This window comes from Prionailurus viverrinus, chromosome C1 (genome assembly GCF_022837055.1).
Source record: "Prionailurus viverrinus isolate Anna chromosome C1, UM_Priviv_1.0, whole genome shotgun sequence".
NCBI classification, from domain to species: Eukaryota; Metazoa; Chordata; class Mammalia; order Carnivora; family Felidae; genus Prionailurus; species Prionailurus viverrinus.
In genome coordinates this window covers 180,673,185-180,695,766 of record NC_062568.1, presented here as the reverse complement: position 1 = coordinate 180,695,766, position 22,582 = coordinate 180,673,185, and the positions used below count along the sequence as shown (strand labels likewise).

Below are 22,582 nucleotides of genomic sequence, written 5' to 3'. Positions count from 1 at the left end.
GCTATGATGTAGATGGTATAGAAGACACAAGGTGACAGCTGCATGACAGATCTAGGTTGGAGCAGAAAAGTAGAAGCTGGTTAAAATGACATAGGTCTAAGGAAAAATCAAGATATACAAGGAAAATTAGGCACACAGGAAAATAAGGGTGATAATCAACTCAAGGAAAACCCAAAAGCTGTATCACAAAGGAAATTTTATCAGAGTACAACTAGTTTGACAGTGATTGGTATTTTAACAATCATAATGTATAAACACTGATTCTTGATTTATCTAAACCCAGGATACAATTACCTAGAAGGATGAGGAAGGTATACATTAAATCTCCAATTATCATAAAAGGAAGGCAATTTGGGCTCAAAGTCTAAATTATCATCAATAAACAGCAATCTTAATACATAAAAGTAACTTCTCAATCTTTTAGTCCTGAGTTTTTAACCAAGAGGATGTGTTTCTTTGAAAATTTTTTAGTTCATGAAAGAATTTTTTACAAAAAGAAACCAAAAGAAGATCCAACTGTACTGTGAAATCCCAAGTCTGCATCCCTTTCTCTTGGTTCTTCATATACAAAGATGCTGCTTAGCGTGTTCTGCTCTTCATTTTCTCTCTTGTTCGTTTTCCAGGTCTCTTCTATGGAACAAGAAAATACCACATGTGGGCACACAGCAGCTTGATCTTCTGCCCCAGGGAAAGGAAGGGAGCAGGTGGGTGTGGGATGGGAGAGGAGGTGATCCAGCCCCTCATGTGACCCCTTGGCTCACTTACATTTGATCCTTTCTTTCCAGGCCTCTTCAGGCCCTTGCCATGAGCTGTCTTGGCCCGGAAGCTGGATACATCATCGTAGCTCTCACGAGTGTTCCACTTGGAGCCTTTCTTCTTTCCACCAAAACCAAACTTCTGGTTTTTATAGCGTCGCTTAGCACTGGGCCTGGAAAAATGCCGGCTTACAGGTCACCCACAGCACTGCAAATCCTGATGAGTCTTACGGCCTACGACTACCCCTAGTTTCCTGTCTAAGCAAAATCTCTTTAGATACTACTGTTACCCAGAATCTTATCATTGGCCCTACTTTCTTACTCTAAAAATCCCCCAGGCAAGCTCATCTACTTACGGTTAACCATTAGAGCAAGAAAACAAAGCAAGAACTAGGAAGGGTTTCACATACATTTTGTGGCTCACCTCTTCTCTCTGAAGAGATTTCTATTTTAACTAATTTTTGCTAGATCATCCTCAGTTGTTTCTATTCCCTTCAAGGATAGTACATGCAATTAACATTCAAATATAATAAATTTTAAAACTGGTCTGCCTGCAGGAAATCTCAAATTCAACATATCCCAAAATCACATGCCATCTCCCTTCCTAGACTGGTTTCACCTCCTGTATACAGGCAATGACTTGGTGGGGCACCTGGTGGGCTCAGTCAGTAAAGCATGCGACCCTTCATCTCTGGGTTATTCGTTCGAGCCCCACGTTGGGTGTGGAGCCTACTTAAAAAAAAAAAAAAAAAGCAGTGACTTGAGGCTGGTGGAACTACATCTTTTCAGCCACCAGGCTACAAACCTGGGAGCCAGCCTTGATTATTCATTCCTTCGTTCACTCTCTACACCCAACACAATTACTGAGTGCTGCTAGTTTAACTTCTTGAATATTTCTTCAATCAGTTTTCTCTTCTCTGCCCCCGTTACCCCTTTTGGGTCATTATCATTGCTCTCTGGACTTTTGTAATAGCCCCCTAATCAATTATCCTGCCCCCCTCAAGTCCATCCTTTATAAGAGTACACTTAATTTTTCAAAAACATGAATATGACCTACTCATAATTTTGAGTAAAGCCCTCAATGTCTCCCCAGTGCCTACTGGACAAAACCCAAGTTTCTCAACAAGGCAAACACTGTCTCTGTGACTTGGCCCAGGGCCCCCTCCAGCTACATTTCACCCTCCTTGCCCCACACCGCACTCCCAGTGGCACCAAATGCTTGCTCTTCCCTCATACACAAACTGCTGTTCTCACCTCTATGCTCTCACTCTCTCGTGTTCTTCCTTCTTGCCAAAACCAGTGTCTCTCCTATTCTCCTGGTTCTTACTCATCCTTCAGACTAAGCTCAGGTGGCACCCTCCTCCAGGGAGCCATCCTCACGCCCTCATCACCAGACCAGGTCAGCTATTTCTAAAATGTGCTTCCACACTACTCCCTCAAATGCCTTGATCATAGCATTCATATATTCTACAGAAATTATCATTTCCCCCAGGCCTGGGGTCCAGGGATGCATAAAGGTGAACTAAGAAGAAAATAATAATCTTTGCCATTAACCCTTTTAATCTGCAAAATGGTATGAGGTGCATACAATTTTCTCATTTTCATAGATGAGGAAACAAATATTCAGAAAGGTCAAGTAAAACTTGCTCAAAGCTGCCCAAAGTGGCAGGCTCTGGACCTGAACCTTCAGTCTACGCTGTGAGCAACTTTTACTGAGCATCCACTTAAAATGTGCCAAATCCTTAAATCACCCTACTTTAGTTTTTTTGGTTTTTAGTTAATTAATTTTTTAAAGCAAGCTCTGCACCCAATGTGGGGCTTGAACTCATGACCCCCAGGTCAAGAGTCCAATGCTCTACTGACTGTGCCAGCCAGGTGCCCCCTAAACCACCCTACTTTAATCTCCCAAGACTGATACGGCTAAAAGGACCCATCACATGGGCCGGTAAGCCCCGGCCGCAGGCAGCACTGTGCTCTCTCAACTCGAGGCCACTCCTGTGGAACTCGCTGCCGTGCCCGAGACTCACTTGCCCAGCACCCATCACAAAACCAGACAAAAACCCTTCATACCCCTTCTTCATCTGTTGGCCTTTGGCTCCTTCCTTTGTTTTCCGTGCAGCAGCTTTCTGATCCCCCTCAAGGAAATCCAGTTTATCAGAAAAGCCTGGGAGGGAAGAGGTACTTTGATCAGCACTGACACGTTCATTTTAAGAAGAGCTTGAGCTTCAAAAGAAGGTTGTTACTTGCTAAATTAACTTTAAGAGATACATCTTGTTCCCCACACCGTCCCCAAACCTTAGGCCCCGTGGCTGCAAATCAATCAAGGCTCCAGAGCAGTATGTGTTCAAATTAGCAGCTACCCCTGCTCCCTATATCCTTAGGACAGAGATATACTGACCTTTCTGATATTTCTTAATGGCATTCATCATATGTGTTTTCTCTCGCTGCCTCTTCTGAAGAACTTCTGTTTGCACCTGGACATGAACACAGGGTCGTCATACCCACTCCACACCACCGTTGTAAGCGCCTACATGCTTTCGGCAGCAACGATGTGCTAACACCACCACCACACATTTACATGTGCCAGAACTATGCTAAGGCTCTAAGCATATTCTTACTTTATCTTCTCAACCACCCAGTGAAGTAGAAATCCCTATCACCCCTGAAAAACTGAAGCACAGAGAAGTTAAGCAGCTTGCCGGAGTCACACAGTGGGAAAGTACGCAGCTGAATTTACACCCAGGCAGTCTGCACTCTTACCCCATTCCACCATCCTGCCTACAAAATCACGGCAAATCACGTCTAGGTCTACACCCAATTCTCTCCGTTCGTTATATGTGAGCAGATTAAGTGTCAAACCCACTCCGTTATGAGGCATGAAAGTACCAACAGAAACAAACAATCTCCCAAAAAACATAAAAAAGGCTGTAAGGACAAAAGAAGATGCCAATACTCAAAGGCAGGGTTTCTCAATCTCCATACTACTGATAGCTCGAACAGGAATCACTCCGTGTTGGGGGGTAGACAGCCTGCCCAGTGCGCTGTGGGATCTAGCAGCCTCCCTGCCCTCCGCCCACTAGATGCCAGTAGCACACTCCCCATGGAGATGTGACACTAAAAATGTCTCCAGATGTTGCCGGATGTTGCCTGGTAAGCAAAATTATCCCCAGTTGAGAATCGCTGCTATGAGGTTTCTTCAAGTTAGCAACGGTGAGCTAAGAGGCCCCAGTGACGTTTTCTTTGGCTCTGACAAATTAGATTCTGTTACACCAAATGCCCATGTCTTTGAGCTGGCCTCGGCCATCGACCACCAGATCAATCCAATAAATACGCAGCTGCCCTTCCGCACAGGACAGGACACTCATCTACTCTTACTCTGCTGAGGATCCGGCAGTGAAGTGACTCCCAATGTGGACAGCAGCTCGGCACCCCGATCACAAGCGTTTATGTCCAAAACGCGGACAAGGTCCGAACACTTCTGCTGACCCTCCTCACACTCCCTTCTTCCCACAACCCTGACTTCAATTCCTGTCATCGTGTTTCCTAAATAACCATGAAATAACAAAGAAAAACCAAAGAGTTTCATGGTATGCCTGCCCTTTTTTACCTGAGGTTTTTTTCATGTTAGAACTCAGACGTTCATAGTTCAAGCACACGGGTGCCATTTTTCCCTCTCAGTTGGATCACAATAATATGGTTCTTTCAAGGACTTCACATCACCTAGGCCAGTGATTCTCAAAGCAGGATGCATTTCAGAATCATCTGAGAAGTTGGGGCGTGACGGGGAAGGGAAGAAAAAACACCCGGATTCCTAGACATTCTGAAGCCCAGAGATCTGTTTTGAAACCCCCCCCCCCCCAGGTGATTTTGCTGTGGTCACGTTGGGACTCCACTGACCTGGACTCCCCTCTTCACTGTACAGATGAGCAAATGGGGCCCAGTGGAATGAATGAATCGCCTACAGTTACCATGCTACCCCTGGTGAGACCCTGGTGTCAAGGGAAGATTGTGCTCGTGGATACGAGCACATACTCCTCACAGTGAGATAATAAACACAAGACAGAGCACACACAGGGCACGGAAGCAGACCTGACCCAGTCACCCCAGCCTGACAAACACTCGGCCTCATCCCGTGCGCCCACATCTTCCTTCTTACCTTCTTCCCGTATTTCCTAAGCGCTCGCAGTTGCTTAGCCTTTTCAGACTTTTCCATGGCGGCCTGTTTAGCCTGCAGCTTCTGCCGAATCTGAAACACAAAATATTGTCAGCTCATGTTAAGTGAATCTGGGCTGACCACCACGTAGGGTGTGCTGGAGCAGGGAGCACATCTTCCCAGTTCTGCAAACTGGAGCTCAAAGGAATCTTGTAAGTCCTGTTTCATACATGAGGACAAGAGGCCCAGAGGTTGAGCACTTTGTCCAAGACACCAAAAGTATCCATGGTGGACCTGAAAAGTGACCTCCCCACTCCCAGTGTGCTGTCCCAGTGTGCTGTTTGTTCCGCTATGCAAAACTGCCTGCTTGCCATTCTCCCAGGAGAAACCAACTTTTCCCCAACCCAACTGTCTGCAGACTAAGGTCAAACCAGCATGCAGCCTCAGTGCCCTTCTCCGATACACCACATGCACATTAAAAACTCAAGCAGGTACCAGGTACCTAGCCTTCTCCATCAGACACACAGATTTCAGTCAAGGGGTAAGCACGTGTCAGTGTGAGTGTACAGAGGGGTGTCCGAGCTCGTCTCTAGATTAGCTTCCCCAAGTACCACTGAAACAAGAGCTCCCTAAAATCCAGCTGGAGACCCAATAGGACTATCGGAATATATCTTGGGATTAAATTTTGACAATTCTCTTCCTCCCAGAGTTAAATGAGGATCAAGTTCTATGTAACCCTAAATTATACTACATTTGAGCTATATGTTAATCCCTCATCTTACAGAAAACTGATGCCCAGAGAAAAATAATTGTTTACAAGTTAGAGCACCGCCCCTTGGCAATGGCTGGACAAGAAGTGTGTTTTTTCTATATGCCATGCCATGACCACGCCAGCTAAGAAATGCAAAAGGCCATCTTGATCTCGGGACCACAGTTCTTACAGTACTTCTCCTCCCCTTAAATGCTTAAACTAGGAAAAAATCATCCTTCTATTTATCTAACTGGTGGTGACTGGCATGAGTCTGAAGTAGGCAATCAAGACGATAATTGTCCTCTGACAACCAATTCCCTATTATTGGGCTTAGTTCTTTTTATTTTCTTCTAAAGCTCATTTATTTATTTTGAGAGAGAGGGGAAGAGAATCTCCAAGAGAGGGAGGGAGAGAGAGAATCCCAAGCAGTCAACCCAGGGCTTAAACTCAGAACTGTGAGATCATGACCTGAGCCGAAATCAAGAGTCAGACACTTAACCCACTGAACCACCCAGCAACACTGTGGGCTTAGTCTGTTTTAAATTACAGGAGATAAGCCAGCTGACTACACTTAAGTATAAAACCTTGGCTTTCCTGAGAAAACCTTTGTTTCTTACCTTCTGCATCTGCTGATCAGACTTGGCCATCTCTGCAAAATAGTCAGTGGGCCTCTTGGTAGGGACTTTGAGCTGATGGAGCCGGGGTAATATGGAAAGCACAGCGGCCTGGGCTTGCCGGTAGCTGAGGATGTAGGACAAAATGTGAAATAAGCGAAGGGAGAGAGACCTTCCACTCCCTCTCACTTGCCTTATCCATCGAGGATGACCTTGGAGTTATCCAGGGGCAGAAAAATGCTCAACATCTGACCTCCACCAGCAAGAACACACACACACTAATGAAAATGTAATAAAGCTTCATTAACTTGGTATCTAGGAGAGATTTAACTGTATACTCTTTAAAGAGGAAGGGGAGTTCTGCTACAAATAAATTAGTTTAAGACAGTGACCACCCTAAAAGTACCCCTTAACTTAAAAACTAATACCAACTGGGGCACCTGGGTGGTTCAGCCAGTTGAGCGTCCGACTTCAGCTCAGGTCATGATCTCACACTCTGTGAGTTTGAGCCCTGCGTCGGGCTCTGTGCTCAGGGCCTGGAGCCCGCTTGGGATTCTGCGTCTCCCCCTCTCTCTGCCACTCCCCTGCTCATGCTCTGTCTCTCTCTGTCTCAAAAATAAATAAAAACATTTAAAAAAAAGAAAACTAATACCAATCATGAATTCTTATGTAGTCCTTCAAAAAGGTCATGTAAGAACCTTCTGAGGCAAGTTTCTGTTTAACTGAAAACACACAAAAAACTTTAAAACTGAATACCTCAAAATAAAATTTAAAAATAAAATAAATTAGACTTTGGATTATAACCGGTGGACCAAAGGGCTCTTTTCTCAACCAGGAACAATCTTCTAGAGATTTTTAGTAAAAAAAGAAGCCTTCCTACTCACTCTCAGGCTTATGACAATTTCTGAGGACTGCAGGCTCACTGCTTCTCCCACCTCCCCCCTTTCTCGAACAGCCCCCCCCCCCCCCCCCCACCTTCTCCCACTCTTGAAAACAAACATACAAACTCATCTCCCGCTGGAAGTCATCTTCCGGATCAAAGGCTTTCTGATCCTTGTTCTGAGGGGTTGACTGAGATCCACTGATTTCCGGCACGGGACCCAGGGTCACATCAAGCCTTTCAACCCATTCCAGATCCCGCTTGAATTCAGCCAAACACTGCTTCAGGCCACTCTAGGAAATTCATCAGACACTGAGCCTGTATGAAGGACACAGGCCAACGGACAAAGCACTAAATAAACCCCAACATCCGGACCTCCTGACAATGCCCAGGCTGCGTCTTCCCTGGGACAAGAGCTCAGTCCGCCAAGCACAACTGTGCCTTGGGAGCATTCCCGTGTCCTAGGACCCCCCGACCAGGCGCCCGAGCTCACCACGTCGTTCACAGCTTTCTTCGGCCCCTCTAGCACCACATTGAGGCCTGGCTTCAGGAGCCCTCTGGAAAACGCATCCTGCAACTGCAGGGTACAATCGGCAGTCAGCACCGGGGGAATGAGGACCCTCTCCCGCGCCCAGCCCCGCGAGCCCGGCGAGCCCGGCCGACACCTACCTCCCTGTCGGTGACCAGAGAATCATCAGAATCCGAGTCCGAACCTGACAGCGGGGGGGTGTCCATGTCGCAGCGAACGTGCACGTCCGCTCTAGTCGAGGGAGCCGGGTGGCCTGAGGCCCGCGCGGCCGGAAAGGGGCGCCTCTCGCTGCTGCTGCCTGCCCCCCGCCCCCTGCTCGCACGCCGCGGCCCCACGTGGACCTGAGCCCCACCAACGCCGACTGCCGGGTGCCTCGGCAGAACTTTCCCACCGGGACTTCCGCTTCCGGCCTCATAACCACACTTCCGGTTTGCCGTTGCTATAGGAACCGCTTCGGCGTCCGAAAGAGCCGGGTTGCTCGGGACCCATAGGGGTTCTACTCCTGGATACACGCGTGGTCTGGTGACCCAAAGAGAAGACGCCAAAGGTGTGAGCGCGTAGTTGGGGTCCTCTGGAGAAGCAAGAAGCCTCGAGGGAGCGAAGGAAAGGGGAGAAACAGCTGCCGCGGCGGAAGGGGGTGTGGGGGCCGCTGGGGGCCGGGGGGGGGGGGGGGCGGAAACGGAGGAAGGCTCTGGGGGCGGGGCCAGGGGCGTGCTCGGGGCGGGGCGGGGCGGGGCGGGGCGGGGCGGGGCGGGGCGACGCGCGCCTCCAAGCTCACCGCTGCGCTCCTTGTTCAGCAAACTCTTTGCCGGGTACCATGTCGACCGTGGTGGCTCAGTCGCTGCATGTTTTTGGTCTTCGATCCCACGTGGCCAACAATATCTTTTTCTTCGATGAACAAATCATTATATTTCCTTCAGGAAATCACTGTGTGAAGTACAATGTGGATCAGAAGTGGCAAAAATTCATTCCAGGTAAAAAACCTTTCCATCCCTACGCATGCGTTTGACCGTGCCAAATATAACCCCATAATCCCGACAAGACTATAGAAAGTTAAGTATTTTGGCCAACTTAAATATACGTATAGTTTTATAAAGGTAGAAGGAGTACACGTCCACCTGCATTAACAGAGTAACCACACATACATCGTTAAAATCACATGTAAAATGATGTTAATTTAAAAGTACTTTTTTCCCCCACTGATTTAATGGAAAAAAATTTATTTTAGAGTCTCTTTTCATGCCTCTGCAATATCATTGTCTTTGTCATCTCCAGGCCACTTTTTGAGTTGTTTAGCACAGCTTTCCAGAGTTCGGTACCTTCATTACATCACATTTTGGAACCGTGTATGATGAAGGCCCTGGAGGTTTAATCGCAAATCACAAATAACCGTTTGTATAATGTTACATTTGTGTTTGTTCACACTGGTCCTGTTAATGTTATACCTGATTTCCACAACTCAGTCACTCTTTTTCCAGTCTTTATTGCATTCAAAATGTTTGATCTTGACACATGCCTACAAAATAGTGTTCACTGCATATATCTAATATCTAAAGAACTATAATAAAGCGAAGGTCCATGAACGCACCACGCAGGGTAGGAAATAGAACATTGCCAGCTCCAGTGTTTCTCCCTGATTTCGTTCTCACCAGGCATACTCACACCCCATCCTGGATATTGTAATTACTCCCTTATTTCTTTATATACTTTTACCATGTATATGTGTGGCCTTATAGAAAATAGATCTTTGTTTTTGCTATTTACCAAGTTTTATAAGTTTAATCATGGTTATACGTATGCCAAGATCTTCTTTTGTTTGACATCATGCTTTTGAGACTCATACGTCTTAATATATATTAACTGAGTCGTTTTATTGCTATATGGTGTTCCATCATATGAATGGAATGCCCCAAATATATTTATCCATTCTAGTGTGGATGGACATTTGGGAAACAACAGTTTTTTGCTTTATAAAGTATCCTGCTGTAAAGTTTCTTGCATGTATGTATGCTCATCCACTTGTGTGGGTTCTCCAGGGCACATGGCCAGGACTAAAATTACCAGGTAATTTTCCTTATGGAAAGATTTTTGTTTTTTCCTTATGGAAAGAGAAGCCTCGGTGTCACGACTCTCTGTGCAAGAATCCTGCTACAGTATGGGGTGCCTGGGTGGCTCAGTTGGTTAATTGTCCGACTTCGGCTCAGGTCATGATCTCACGGTTCGTGAGTTCAAGTCCCGCGTCCGGCTCTGTGCTGACAGCTCCGAGCCTGGAGCCTGCTTCGGACTCTGTGTCTCCCTCTCTCTCTGCTCCTTCCCTGCTCACACTCTGTCTCTCTCTTTCAAAAATAAATAAAGATTTAAAAAAATAATAAAAAAAAAAGAACCAAAAGATAGGAGGAGACTTATGCACGAGGTGAACTTGTTTCAAGGAGGTGGCCGTCATCAACTAGGTGTGCAAAGGCATTTTACAAGCTCTGCAATCAGCCAACATATATTAAGCACCCATTTGGTGCCAGTCACTGGTGATTGAATGAGTGGATTGCATGAGTGAATGGATAAAGAAAACCACGGCCTGTGCTCTCTAGAAGCTCTCAGTATTGCCATGGAGACAAGTGTGTTTTCAAAGGAGCAGGACTTGGAAATGACCAGGATAGATGCTATGCCAGGTACAGCCCAGGCACGAAAGCACAAAAGGAAAGAGGGAGAAGTTTTCCTTTGCCTCCCCAGGCAATCTCATCTATGCCCCCAGTTTCAACTTCCCACGGTGACTCTTACCTCACGTCTGCATTTTCAGTCCCAACCTCTCCTCCGAGCCTTAGAATCATATCCAGTTGTCCACTAAATCTCTCTACCTAAATGTCCCACAGTATGCACCTCACACACAATATATCCAGAACTGAATTTGTCATTTCCTTTTCTTCCCTCTCTTCCTTAAGACCCTACCTCGCCAGGTTGTCAAATGCATGATAAAGCTACAATTACAAAAATAATGTAGTGCTGGTATAAATATCCCCAAAACCCAGTTATATATATGTAGATATGTAAATGAATTGAATATATCATAAAGGTAGCATTAGGAGGAATCTGTGCTGGGACAACTAGTTAGGTATTTGGGAAACAGGAATCAATCTAAGTCCTTACTTCATGCCCCGAGATGAAGTAAAGACTTTAGTGTAAAAAAAAAAAAAAAAAAATGAGGGGCGCCTGGGTGGCGCAGTCGGTTAAGTGTCCGACTTCAGCCAGGTCACGATCTCACGGTCCGTGAGTTCGAGCCCCGCGTCGGGCTCTGGGCTGATGGCTCAGAGCCTGGAGCCTGTTTCCGATTCTGTGTCTCCCTCTCTCTCTGCCCCTCGCCTGTTCATGCTCTGTCTCTCTCTGTCCCAAAAATAAATAAACGTTGAAAAAAAAATTAAAAAAAAAAGTGAAATCAGAAAAAACTAGAACCAAATAAACATGAGTAAAAATAAAATCTTTGGATGGGCTGTTTTCCATAAAAAACAATGGACATACTCTTCGCCATGACCCCTAACTCCCTCGGCCTATGTTCCTTCCCAGCTGTCACCCCTACTCCCAGTCACTAGACGTCAATCATTGCTTGTTTCTCTCCTTCCCCTGCCTCACCCAGGCAGCCACTGGGTCCTACTTGGCATCTCTCTCATCTCCCCATCCCAGCCTTCATACTGCCTGTCATTGCCATCCTGTTTTTGAAATTATCTGCCCACTGGTTTCCTTCCCTCAAGGTCTGTCTTCCACACAGTTGCCAGAGGGATTTTTCTACAACATGCGTCTGACCCTTCCAAAAATTCCTCTGTGGCTTTTCATTTGCCTCTGTGGTAAACTCCAAACTCTCGTGGCTTTTCATTTGCCTCTGTGATAAACTCCAAACTCTCGTGGCTTTTCATTTGCCTCTGTGATAAACTCCAAACTCTCATGCAAGGTCTCCAGCAACCCCAAACCTAGGGTCTTTTCCAAGGCACGGCCACTTCCTGAAGCCCTTCCACAGAGGTCCTGCTGCTGGACAGACTCCCTTCAGCTTGCTGGGAAACACAGCACAGGGCCCAGGGCATCACTTTCTAGCACTTCTCCGCTGCCTTGCTCACCATCCCTGCCCTGGGCTTGAATCAGGGCGGACTTTTGCACAAGGCACAGTAGGCACAGAGCCCAGGGCCCATGATACTTTTAGAGACCCAAGAAAATGAGTATAATAATACTAAGTCCAGTCTGGATTATATTCTTTATACTAAAGCAGTCGTAAGATACAATTTTTACCAGCTTATTTTTTAAACCACTTTATTAATTTTTACTGTTAATGGAAGAAGGGACCCACGAAAATCATAATGTGGGCCTGATTTCATCTCCCAAATAAAGTTCTTGCCCCTTCATCTTTGCCTCAGCCTTTGCTTTCTAGACCACAACTTTTATTCTCGTGCTTGTTACCTCATGGTTGCAAGATGACTGCTCTATCTCCAGGTACCACTGACACATTCCAGGAAAAGTCGGGGTAGAATGCATCCATCTCTGGTTTTCGAGAGAACACAAGCTTTACTGTAAAGCCAGTCCAGCAGACTGGCCAGATTCACACAGATGACCTAACTGTGAGACAGCCTGGGGCCCCCAGCAGTTGGTGTCTCAGCCTCGAAAATAGAGGGGCGCTGCCTGCTGGCTGCTCAGGGCATGGAGGCCCACCCTCTTCCACCCGTCTACACCCACGTATGGTTTCCCTGGGCTCACGTGCGATGCCCCAGCCACACTGTACCCTTTTTCACATGCACACCTCTGCTCTTCCTGCCACCTGCCCCACCCTGCACTCTATCCCACCTGTCCTCCCTCTGGCATCGTTCCTTGACTTCTCCTCCTACCTCAGCCTCTGCGAGGTACCTGTCCTAGCCATTTTCCTAATACCCCGGATATGGCAGGGCCAAGGGACTGCAGGGATTGACAGTTACCTGTTTCTGTGCCTTTTCTCCCATGTGTCAACCTTGCCACCACTGTGCCCGGTACATGTCGAGTCACGGTGAAAGCATGATCTGCCCTCATTATCCCCCTTTACCTCTGTTCGCAGGCTCAGACAAGAGTCAGGGCATGCTGGCCTTGTCCATCAGTCCCAATCGGCGATACCTCGCCATCTCCGAGATCGTGCAAGAAAAACCCGTCATCACCATTTACGAACTGTCATCCATCCCTTGCCGGAAGCGCAAAATCCTTAATAATTTTGACTTCCCCGTTCAGAGATTTATTAGCATGGCTTTTTCTCCAGACTCCAAATACCTGTTGACTCAGACATCACCTCCGGAGTCAAACCTTGTCTATTGGCTGTGGGAAAAACAGAAAGTAATGGCTATTATTAGAACGGACTCTCAGAACAATGCTGTCTACCAGGTACCTCCCAACATAACAAGTATCGTGCAAGTTTTAAAACTAGTAAGAGCTATCTTTTACTGAATGCTTTCTGTGTGCCAGGAACACTGCCAGTTTCTTAACATGCATTTTTTTTTGAAAAGTTCTTTTTTTTTTTTTCAGGTTTATTTGTTTTGAGAGAGAGCATGAGTGGGGAAGGGACAGAGAGAGAGAGAGAGAGAGAATCTCCAAACGGATAGTCCAGAGCCTGTTGTGGGGCTTGAAATCATAAACTGCGGGATCATGACGTGAGCCCAAGCCAAGAGCTGGATGCTTAACCGACTGAGCCACCCAGGCGCCCCTCGTAATATGCATTTTTAATTTTTTTTTCAACGTTTTTTTATTTATTTTTGGGACAGAGAGAGACACAGCATGAACAGGGGAGGGGCAGAGAGAGAGGGAGACACAGATACGGAAACAGGCTCCAGGCTCTGAGCCATCAGCCCAGAGCCCGACGCGGGGCTCGAACTCCCGGACCGCGAGATGGTGACCTGGCTGAAGTCGGACGCTCAACCGACTGCGCCACCCAGGCGCCCCGTAATATGCATTTTTAAATTAATCTCTCAACAACCATATATGGTCTGCATAATTATTATCCTTGTTTTATAGATGAGACAACTGAGGCTCCAAGAGGTTGAGTCACCCACCCAAGTATCACACAGGTAGTGAGTGGCAGGGTCAGGAGTCTCAGACTCCAGTACCCCTCTTCTTTACCCTGGCCCAGAACTGCTTTCACAGGCCCAGCCGATGAATTGATAACTCACTTTGTCTTGCTGGTCCTGTCTTCTTCCTAACAGCATTGCTGGGCAGTGGGTAGATTTCAGGAACGTACCATGAAGTGGTTGATCTTGAGGAACGTGTCAACAAAATCACAGTTACGTGGGGAACAGAATTTTCCATTGTTGTTTGGGGGCAAAATGAAGCGGACCCATGAGGAGGCTGGTTGACTGCTCAGGCAGCGGGTCCCAGGGAGGTTTTACCTTGGTGTGGTCACCCCAGTCTGGGATCTGGTACTCAGCTTTACAAGTTCAGGAACTCAGCTCTGCTCATGTTCAGAGATATTAGCTAGCCAGCGTCTCAGGAACAGACTCCCTTATTCTCACCAGAGGCCAGTGAATAACCTAGCATGTGACTACGAGAACACTCACATTATTTATCTGGTATATTTCCTCCCTAGTAATAGAGAAGTGGGGAGGTGAAATTAGTAATCAGAGGTTGCTTGGTGATTGCAGAATCAGACCAGAGGCAGAGAGAGCCGGAAGATTATTTTGTCTCGGCCTTGGTGAGGCCGAGTCCAGCATCCCTATTCAGAGCAGAGTACACGCATCCTCCCTAACAGATTCAGCTGGATGCCCACTATGAACCCCGCATCGGGAATACAGAGATGCAGGTGTTACAGCCCGTCAGTTGCTCACCATCTAGTAGGGGTGTGAGTTGACTGCCCTTACTGTACCTCCCAGTTGGTAGGAGACTCCCTTTCCCCTGGACCCACCAGATCCTCCTTTTTCTGCGTTTCCAGCTGAGTCTTCATGTCACTTTGTTGGCCCAGAGTTTAGCTGTTGTCAGGAACCGCTTATCCTCTTTTTGGCCTTTGTAAAATGATTTTTGTAGGTTTCCTGGTTTAAGATGCATGGGCCCCACAAATACAATGAATCTGTGCTCTTATCAAATGTGCTTTCAAAATTTATCATGCCCTAGTGATGTTTAAAGGATACTCTGAGCTACCTGAAACAAGTATTCATTAGTAGAATGAGAAGTAATTCCACCAAGATTAGTTTTATAAGTAGTTTTCTTTTATCCTTTTACATTTTGCAGGTGAGCTTCAATCCCCAGGATAACACTCAGGTCTGTGTCACTGGCAATGGGATGTTTAAGCTTCTCCGCTTTGCCGAGGGCACCCTGAAGCAAACCAATTTTCAGAGGGGAGAACCCCAAAACTATCTAGCCCACACGTGGGTGTCTGAAGACAAGATCATTGTCGGCACAGATACAGGCAGGCTCTTCCTCTTTGAATCTGGAGATCAACGCTGGGAGACAAGTATAATGGTCAAGGAGCCCACCAGCGAGACCAGGAACCTGGAGGTGATCCGGGAATCGGAGAGGTAATGGCGCCCCTCTGGGCTGGTGCTCTTGTGAAAATATGTTCATCATACCAATAGCGTTGTGCCAAAAACGGGATTCTTTAAAAGTCTCTCAGAACCCCTCCACCTTCAAGTCAACTCTTTTCATTTTCCCTCTGCCTTTCGCATGTTCATCTATATTCAAGCACAAATTGGACAGTTGTGGCCACAGCCTACAACAATTCTTTTGTTTACATGCATTTTATAAGCCTTTTAGCACCACTAGTCTTCAAAACTCCAGATCTTTTAAAATGTATTTTCTAATAGCTGCCTAATTTATTGATTCAATTACATAAATGGCCACCGAGCTCTTGCCGTGTGCAGGGCACCTTGCTAGATGCTGGGGACATGTGTCCTCAAAGACTTTGCAGTTTGGAAGGAGCCAGCAGACCAACAAAGAAGCTCAGGGAAGTGTTATTGGTGTAAATATGACAAAAGAATATGAGGTAAAGTGAGGGCTCAGGTCAATTTTACCTCTACTTCAGGCAATAATGGTCATCTCTCACACGTATTGAAATATACCGTTGTATCACTAGACTCTGCTTCAAGCACTTTGTGTGTATTCTTACTTGAGTCTTACCCCATATAGTACATATTATCATGCCCATTTTATAGAACAGGACACTGAGGCTCAAATAGGCTAAGTGACTCACCCAAGATCATGGCCCTGTCTGCCTGGCTCTGGAGCCTGAGCCCTCAACACATGGCATTTTAACGTTTATTTATTTTTGGGACAGAGAGAGACAGAGCATGAACAGGGGAGGGGCAGAGAGAGAGGGAGACACAGAATCAGAAACAGGCTCCAGGCTCTGAGCCATCAGCCCAGAGCCCGACGCGGGGCTCGAACTCGCGGACCGCGAGATCATGACCTGGCTGAAGTCGGACGCTTAACCGACTGCGCCACCCAGGCGCCCCAACACATGGCATTTTATAGATTCTTCTTCCTCGGTAACTTTCAGTCTGTCATTTCTCACCATCCCCCACACCCATGACACCTCCTTTTTCTCTCACGATTCTCTTAAGAGCTTCCTAGTAAGTCCCTCTGCCCTCCAGTTTGCCATGTTCCTAATCCTGCAGTGAGTCCAGTGCTCTAAGAATAAAACCCAGGAGCACCTGGGTGGCTCAGTTGGTTAAGTGTCCAACTCTTGGTTTCGGCTCAGGTCATGATCTCATGGTTCGTGAGTTCGTGCTTAGGATTCTCTCTCTCCTCCTCTCTCTGCCCGTCCTCAGCTCATGTGCTCTGTCTCTGTCTCTCTCAAAAATAAATAAATAAACTTGAAACAAAATAGAATAAAACCCAGACTCCTGAACCTGGCCCACCATCTTCTTTCCATCTGGAGCATCAGCTTCTGCCTCTGTCTACCACACACATCTTGCGCACTCTTACTTCTGAGTTTGGTCATGTGTAGGTCCACCTACCCCACTCCTCTGGACACACTCACATACCCACGTACTCCTGTTTGTTCTTCAGACCAGCTGGGAGTTCTCGGCTTCTGCTCATCTCAGGTGGGTGCACCTCTCCTTAACTGTCCTCAGAAAGTCCTGCTTCCATCCCACCCAGCTGCCACCTAATGGTCCTTAGCACTTGCCCCTAGACTCTAAGCTTCAAGGAACAGGAACTGTGTCAGTCTTACTTACCATTGTTTCATAGGGTTGTTGACTATATATATATATATAATTCCAGTATAATTCCAATAAATATTTGTTATGTGGAAGAAAGGAGGGAAGAAAGGAAGGGAGGAAGGGAGGGAGGCAAGATTCAAATCTCAGGCCTTCCACTTACTAGTCGTGTGATCCTAGAAAACTCTCTGAGCCACTTTTTCCTAAACAAAAGAGGGATAATAATGCTAGCAACAACCACAACAATAATGGCGACCACACAGGGTGGTGAGACTACCAAATAAATGTATAACCTTCCAGTCTTTCTCTGGACTTTGTATAGCAGGCCAAAGGGTGGCGTTTGGGCCTGGGGAACAGAATTGCAATGGGCGATTTCTCCCGCACCCAACGACAGCCCTTCATTCTCATCCCTAGCTGAACTCCTCTCCCTGGGATTGCCTGTAAACTTTACATGCTGTTTTCTTTTTCTAGCCTGATCGAATTTCCGCCAATCAGTTCCCCGGTCCCTTCCTACGAGCAGGTCATGATGGCCAGTAACAACAGCCAGCTGGCCATGCCCCAGGTGTTCGCCATTGCAGCCTATTCAAAGGGATTCGCCTGTGCCGCTGGGCCGGGGAGAGTTCTCCTGTTTGAGAAGATGGAAGAGAAGGATATTTATCGGGAGAGCAGGGAAATCCGGGTAAGGAGGGGAGAACTGGGGTCCCCCTGGCACGTGTCGTCCAGCAGCAGAGCACTGACAGGGAGTTTGGTGGAAGGAGAGGCCTGTAGCGCTGAGTGGACATGGGGACTCGAGCCATTTGTCCTGAGGGAAGTTTGGGGATGGAGCAGACAGAACAGGGGTTAACATTGGGAGGATCTGGATTTGAATTCTGGCAGAGAACTTTGGCAAGTTATATTTGCACTTTGAAGCTTAGCGTTCCCGTAAAAATGGTGTTAGGATATATATTGATATTTAACGTCAAGCACACATTGTCTGGCACCTTGAAAGCATTCGGTAAATGTTTGTGGAATAAGTGATACAAAGTGCTGTGGAGAGAGATCGTCTGCGGTTGGGGAAGAACCAGGAAGGCTCTCGGCAGCGTGTGATGGCAATCTTTGAGGAGGGGTCCTAGAGGAGGGGTAACAGTTGACAGGAGGGAACAGGTTAGGAGTTGCACGTGGAAGGAACAGGTGGAACAAAGGCACTGCGGAGGGGGGAGCAGGTGGTTTGTCTGGGAGATACTCTGCTCCCCAATGGAGACGAGCTGAAATCACTTGAAAGGGAAAGCCAGGAGCTGAGGCTGTTGAAAGATCTCGAATGCCAGCCCGAGGAGCGTGTGTGTAATCCCACAGCCAGCCTGTTTCTGAGCGGAGAAGCATGACACTTAAGAAAAGCAATCTGCCTGCCGTGGGGATGGGCGGGGAATCCGGAGGCCCTGGACGTGAGGCAGCTACACGCACTCTGAATGAGCCAGGCTTGACTCTGCCCTTATTGGCTGAGTAACTTGAGATGAGTTGCTGAATCCAGCAAAACCTCTGTTTCTTCTCTGAGAAAGTAGCCCCTCGCCCTGCTGGTTATCAGAAGGATGACACAACACCTGTGTAAATCACGTGTGAAATGCTTGGTGCCCAGTAAGTGATAGCCGTTATTATCTCCACGATGAAGAATCAGGCTTGCTACTGAAGCCAAGAAGTGGTGAGATGTAGTCACCGCAGTGAATAGCAGGGAAAATGGGAAGGGAGAGAGCCTTTGTGGAGGTTAAGCCTATAGAACTTGCCCTGAGTAGATGTGGGTGACCAGAGGTAAGGAGCTCGTAGAGATGCCGCGTTGGCCTTGAGACTGGCTGTCTGGGGAAAGATGCCACAGGTAGGAAAGTTGGGGGTAAGAGCAAGGTGAGTGGGAACCAAGGGGAACTTTTAATTTAAAAAAAAATGTTTTGTTAATTTTAATTTTTTTAAAAAAATTTTAATTTTTAACAATTCTTTGTTCCGTTTGTTTATTCATTTAATAAATATGTATTGAGGGTTTACTATGTGCCAGGCTCTGTGCTAGGGGCTGGGGATGCAGGAGGGGAAGCACACACACTACGAGCCTGTCCTTAGAACAAACAGATGTGAACAGATTGTCACATGGGGCTCAACACTGTGAAGAAGATAAAGCCAGGAGAAGGACAGGGAGTGAGAGGGGGTTCTGTTCTAGAGAGAGTGGCTCGGGGAGGCCTCGCTGAGGAAGTTGATGTTTGACCAGACACTGGAATAAAGCGAACCCGTTGGAAATGTGGTTTTAGACTTTGGGAGTGGGATCAATGTACACACACACACACACACACACACACAGTGCTTAGCTTGTGTCTGGCACAGAGTTGATGCTTTATTTTTACTGTTTCAAAGAATTTATCATTGTGATTATTTTCACTACTGTTGCTTTCACCGAAACCCTCATTTTGGACAAAATCACTGACAGAACAAAAAAAGGAGGACTGAGGACAAACCTTACATTTCCTAATTTAGAGTCTGAGACAGAACAAGAGCCCAGCAGAGGACACTGAGATGTGGTGGTCATTCACTCACCCGTCTAACAAATGGCTGTCTCATACCTGCCACGGGCCAGGCTCCAGGCCTGGTGCCTGAGCTAGAGGCGTCGGCCACGGCCACTTCCCCCAAGGACCCCACCACCTCCAGAGGAGAGCAGCGAGGCCACACTTACTCTTTCGCTGAGCTCTGCTGTGCACTAGATGCTGCCGAGCGCTGGCACACAGCAGCGGGACGCAGGCAAGGCCCTCGGTCTGTAGGCTCCCAATCTGCTTACGCAGTGTGATGAATGTGGCGGCAGACGGACACTCCCTGGTGAGCACACTGAGATGATATTAGGGCTCACCCAACCCCGGGCGGGGTGGGGCGGGACTTTCCTCTCTCCCAGAGCCCTCAGTGTGCTGGCAGAGCAGGGGGAGATGACGGCGGGAAGGAGTCAGGGGTATACGGGGGAAGACACAACTCCAGGCCACGGGAGGGAAACATGAGAGCTTGGTGTCCTGGGCCCCCCAGAGGCAGGTGCTGCCATCACCGCTACAGGATCTAGGAAAGCCCAGAAGATGAGGACTGAGCAGGGGCCTCTGGCATTTCTAAGGTTGATGAGGACATTTCGGTACATGACACAGTGGAAGGAATGAAGAACCGAGTGGAAGTGGTATGGGCGGGCCAGCCTTTCGAGAAGTTTGATGGTTAGCAGGTGAAGAGCAGTGGTGGGGAAAGGAAATCTAAGGTGAGGTCTGCTTGGCAACTCCAGGCCCTCTCAGAGGCTGCTGGGAGGGCTGCCGTGTGACCCCTTGTCTTTTCTCTGCCCTGTCACCCACCCCACGTGGAAGAGGGGCTGTCACCTTCCCCTCCACTGCCCCAGAGTGCACACTGGCATGCTTGACGAGGTGGCACCCGCACTGGGCTTCTGACAGGTGGGCGGGAGCGGGATTTAAACTAACACTTGTTTTCGGAGGGGATCTCAAATTCCAATGTAGAGAGTGATCCTTTTTACGGCTGCTGCTGTCTCTCAGCCACTAATCACTTAAGGGTGAATACAAATCCCACAGAAACAGAGGTGACTCAAGCCCTCCCTTGTCCACATCTGAGGGGGATCCTTGGCCGCATGCCGGTCTGGGTATCTGTAAGCTGAAAGTATCTGCGAGGACTCCGGAAGCCCAAGGACACGCGGACAACGTGGGAACATGACTGACGGTTGTGTTGCATCTTGGGCAGATTCCGACAGACCCACAGAGCAATGAGCGGAGTCAGTCGGACAAACAGGACATCCTCTGCATGTGCTTCAGCCCCTCAGAGGAAACCCTGGTCGTCAGCACCAGCAAGAACCAACTGTACAGCATCACCATGTCCCTGACGGAGATTAGCAAGGTGAGTCTTTCCCAGCAGCGCTTCCTTCCAGCCCAGGGACCGCCTACCACGTGGGCAGGTTTGAATCCAGACTTTCTGAGCAGGGGCTCATTTAGCCCCTTCCTAAGAGCAGAAGAAACTCGAATCTTGGGGCACCTGGGTGGCTCAGTCAATTGAGCGGCCGACTTCGGCTTAGGCCGTGATCTTGCAATTTGTGAGGTCGAGCCCCGCATCAGGCTCTGTGCTGACAGCTCAGAGCCTGGAGCCTGCTTCGGATTCTGTGTCTCCCTCTCTCTCTGCCCCTTCCCTGCTCACACTCTGGGTCGGTCTCTCTCTCTCTCTGTCTCTAAAATAAATAAAAATTAAAAAAAAATTTTTTTGGAAAAAGAAGAACCTCGAACCTTAAGGTGCCCCGTAGAAGCACTCGGCTACTCTCAGTGGGGTTGCAACTGCTGCGGCCCCTTTCGAGGACCCCTTGGAGTTGGCTGTCAAGTCTAAATTGTACATATCCTTTAACCCTGCCATTATACTTCAGAGAATTCCTCATACTGCTGCACGTGCCACTCTACCTGCTCATGTGCACAAACATGCATGTGTATGAAGAAGTTGATTGTTTCTTTTTTGTTTTTAAGTAACAAAACTAGCATTAATACACTGCAGATACTGCAACAAAAAAGCACCATAAAGATAAAGAGGGTCACTTTGTACTTCTAAAAGGGTCACTTCATCAAGAGGATATTATGGTTTTAAACTTTATGCACTTGATAGCATGCATTCAAAATATATAAAGCAAAATTTGACAGAACAATGAGGAAAATAGACCATCAATAATCATAGGAGGAGATTTTAACATATCTTTCTTGGTAATGGTGGGGTTTTTTTAAATAACAGTTTTATTGAGTATTGATTGGTATTTAGTCACATGCCCTGCAATTCACATATTTACAGTGTACAATTCAGTGGTCTTGAACGTGCTCACAGAGTTGTTGCAACCATTACCACGGTCAGTTTTAGAACATTTTCATTGCTTCGGGTTCTTTTTGTTTGTCCCTGTGGATTTGAATTATCATCTGAAGTCACTTCCTTAGCCCGATACGTATTTGCTCCCGCCCACCATCTTTGTGCTATTATTGGCAAATACACTTCCATGAGCCCAATGATGCATAATATGCATATTTTTTATATAGTTGCTTTCTCAATAAGGTGAAAGAAAAGTGGGGATGAGATATGTATTTATATTTTTTATAATGTCGTAATACATTTACTGGTATTCTTTGTGTTTTTTGGTGGATTCAAATTACTGTCTGGGGTCACTTACTTCAACCTGAAGAATCTCCTTCAGTGTTACATGGCAGGCAGGTCTGTGAGCAACAAACTCTTTATTCTTGTTAGGAATTTATTATTATTATTATTATTATTATTTTAATATTTATTTTTGACAGAGAGACAGAGCATGCATGGGGGAGGGGCAGGGAGAGGGAGACACAGAATCTAAAACAGGCTTCAGGCTCTGAGCTGTTAGCATAGAGCCCGACGCAGGGCTCGAACTCATAGACAGCGGAATCACGACCTGAGCCAAAATTGGATGCTCAACCGACTGAGGCACCCAGGCGCCCCATTGTTAGGAATATTTTTATGTTTCATTTTTAAGAGACAGCTTTGCTGGATATAGAATTTTTTTTAAGTGTATTTATTGGGTGGCTCAGTTGGTTAAGCATCTGACTTTGGCTCAGGTCATAATCTCACAGTTCATGAGTTTGAGTCCTGCATCGGGTGAGCACAGCACTGCCTCTCTGTCTCTGTTTCTCTCTCTCTCTCCCCCCTCATGGGATTCTCTCTCACTCTCACTCTCTCCCTCCCTCTCTCTCTCTGCCCCTCACTCACTTATGCCCTCTCTCAAAA

At 47.2% G+C, this 22,582-nt stretch overlaps 2 protein-coding genes across 5 annotated transcripts in view; one reads left to right on the top strand and one right to left on the bottom strand.

Moving 5' to 3' along the window:
* Positions 1 to 179: 179 nt before the first annotated feature.
* On the bottom strand, positions 180 to 8,060 carry EBNA1BP2 (EBNA1 binding protein 2). Its single transcript, XM_047873469.1, has 9 exons — positions 7,823 to 8,060; positions 7,647 to 7,730; positions 7,277 to 7,446; positions 6,277 to 6,400; positions 4,912 to 5,001; positions 3,154 to 3,229; positions 2,826 to 2,919; positions 766 to 928; positions 180 to 630 (listed from the first exon to the last, which is right to left on the bottom strand). Exons 1-9 carry the CDS (start codon positions 7,886 to 7,888, stop codon positions 580 to 582), a joined length of 918 nt encoding a protein of 305 aa, XP_047729425.1. The 5' UTR covers positions 7,889 to 8,060; the 3' UTR covers positions 180 to 579.
* A 59-nt stretch (positions 8,061 to 8,119) lies between these two features.
* Positions 8,120 to 22,582, top strand: part of CFAP57 (cilia and flagella associated protein 57) — a 75,449-nt gene continuing 60,986 nt past the window's right edge. For 3 of the 4 annotated variants that reach the window (XM_047873459.1, XM_047873460.1, XM_047873461.1), the window contains exons 1-6: positions 8,120 to 8,229; positions 8,480 to 8,656; positions 12,745 to 13,061; positions 14,895 to 15,181; positions 17,291 to 17,498; positions 20,549 to 20,701. In XM_047873459.1, coding sequence (XP_047729415.1) covers positions 8,500 to 8,656; positions 12,745 to 13,061; positions 14,895 to 15,181; positions 17,291 to 17,498; positions 20,549 to 20,701 — 1,122 coding nt within the window. In that variant the 5' untranslated portion in view covers positions 8,120 to 8,229; positions 8,480 to 8,499. Of the gene's footprint in view, positions 8,230 to 8,479; positions 8,657 to 12,744; positions 13,062 to 13,688; positions 13,742 to 14,894; positions 15,182 to 17,290; positions 17,499 to 20,548; positions 20,702 to 22,582 lie in introns of all 4 variants that reach the window. The other variant, XM_047873462.1, reaches the window with a different exon arrangement.

Coding starts and splice junctions, on each gene's coding strand:
- EBNA1BP2 (XM_047873469.1), bottom strand. CDS start 7,888: ATGGACACCCCCCCGCTGTCAGGTTCGGACTCGGATTCTGATGATTCT. Junction 5,002..6,276: donor CTGATCAGCAGATGCAGAAG/GTAAGAAACAAA, acceptor TTTGTGTTTCAG/ATTCGGCAGAAGCTGCAGGC. Junction 631..765: donor CTGGAAAGAAAGGATCAAAT/GTAAGTGAGCCA, acceptor CTTGTTCCATAG/AAGAGACCTGGAAAACGAAC.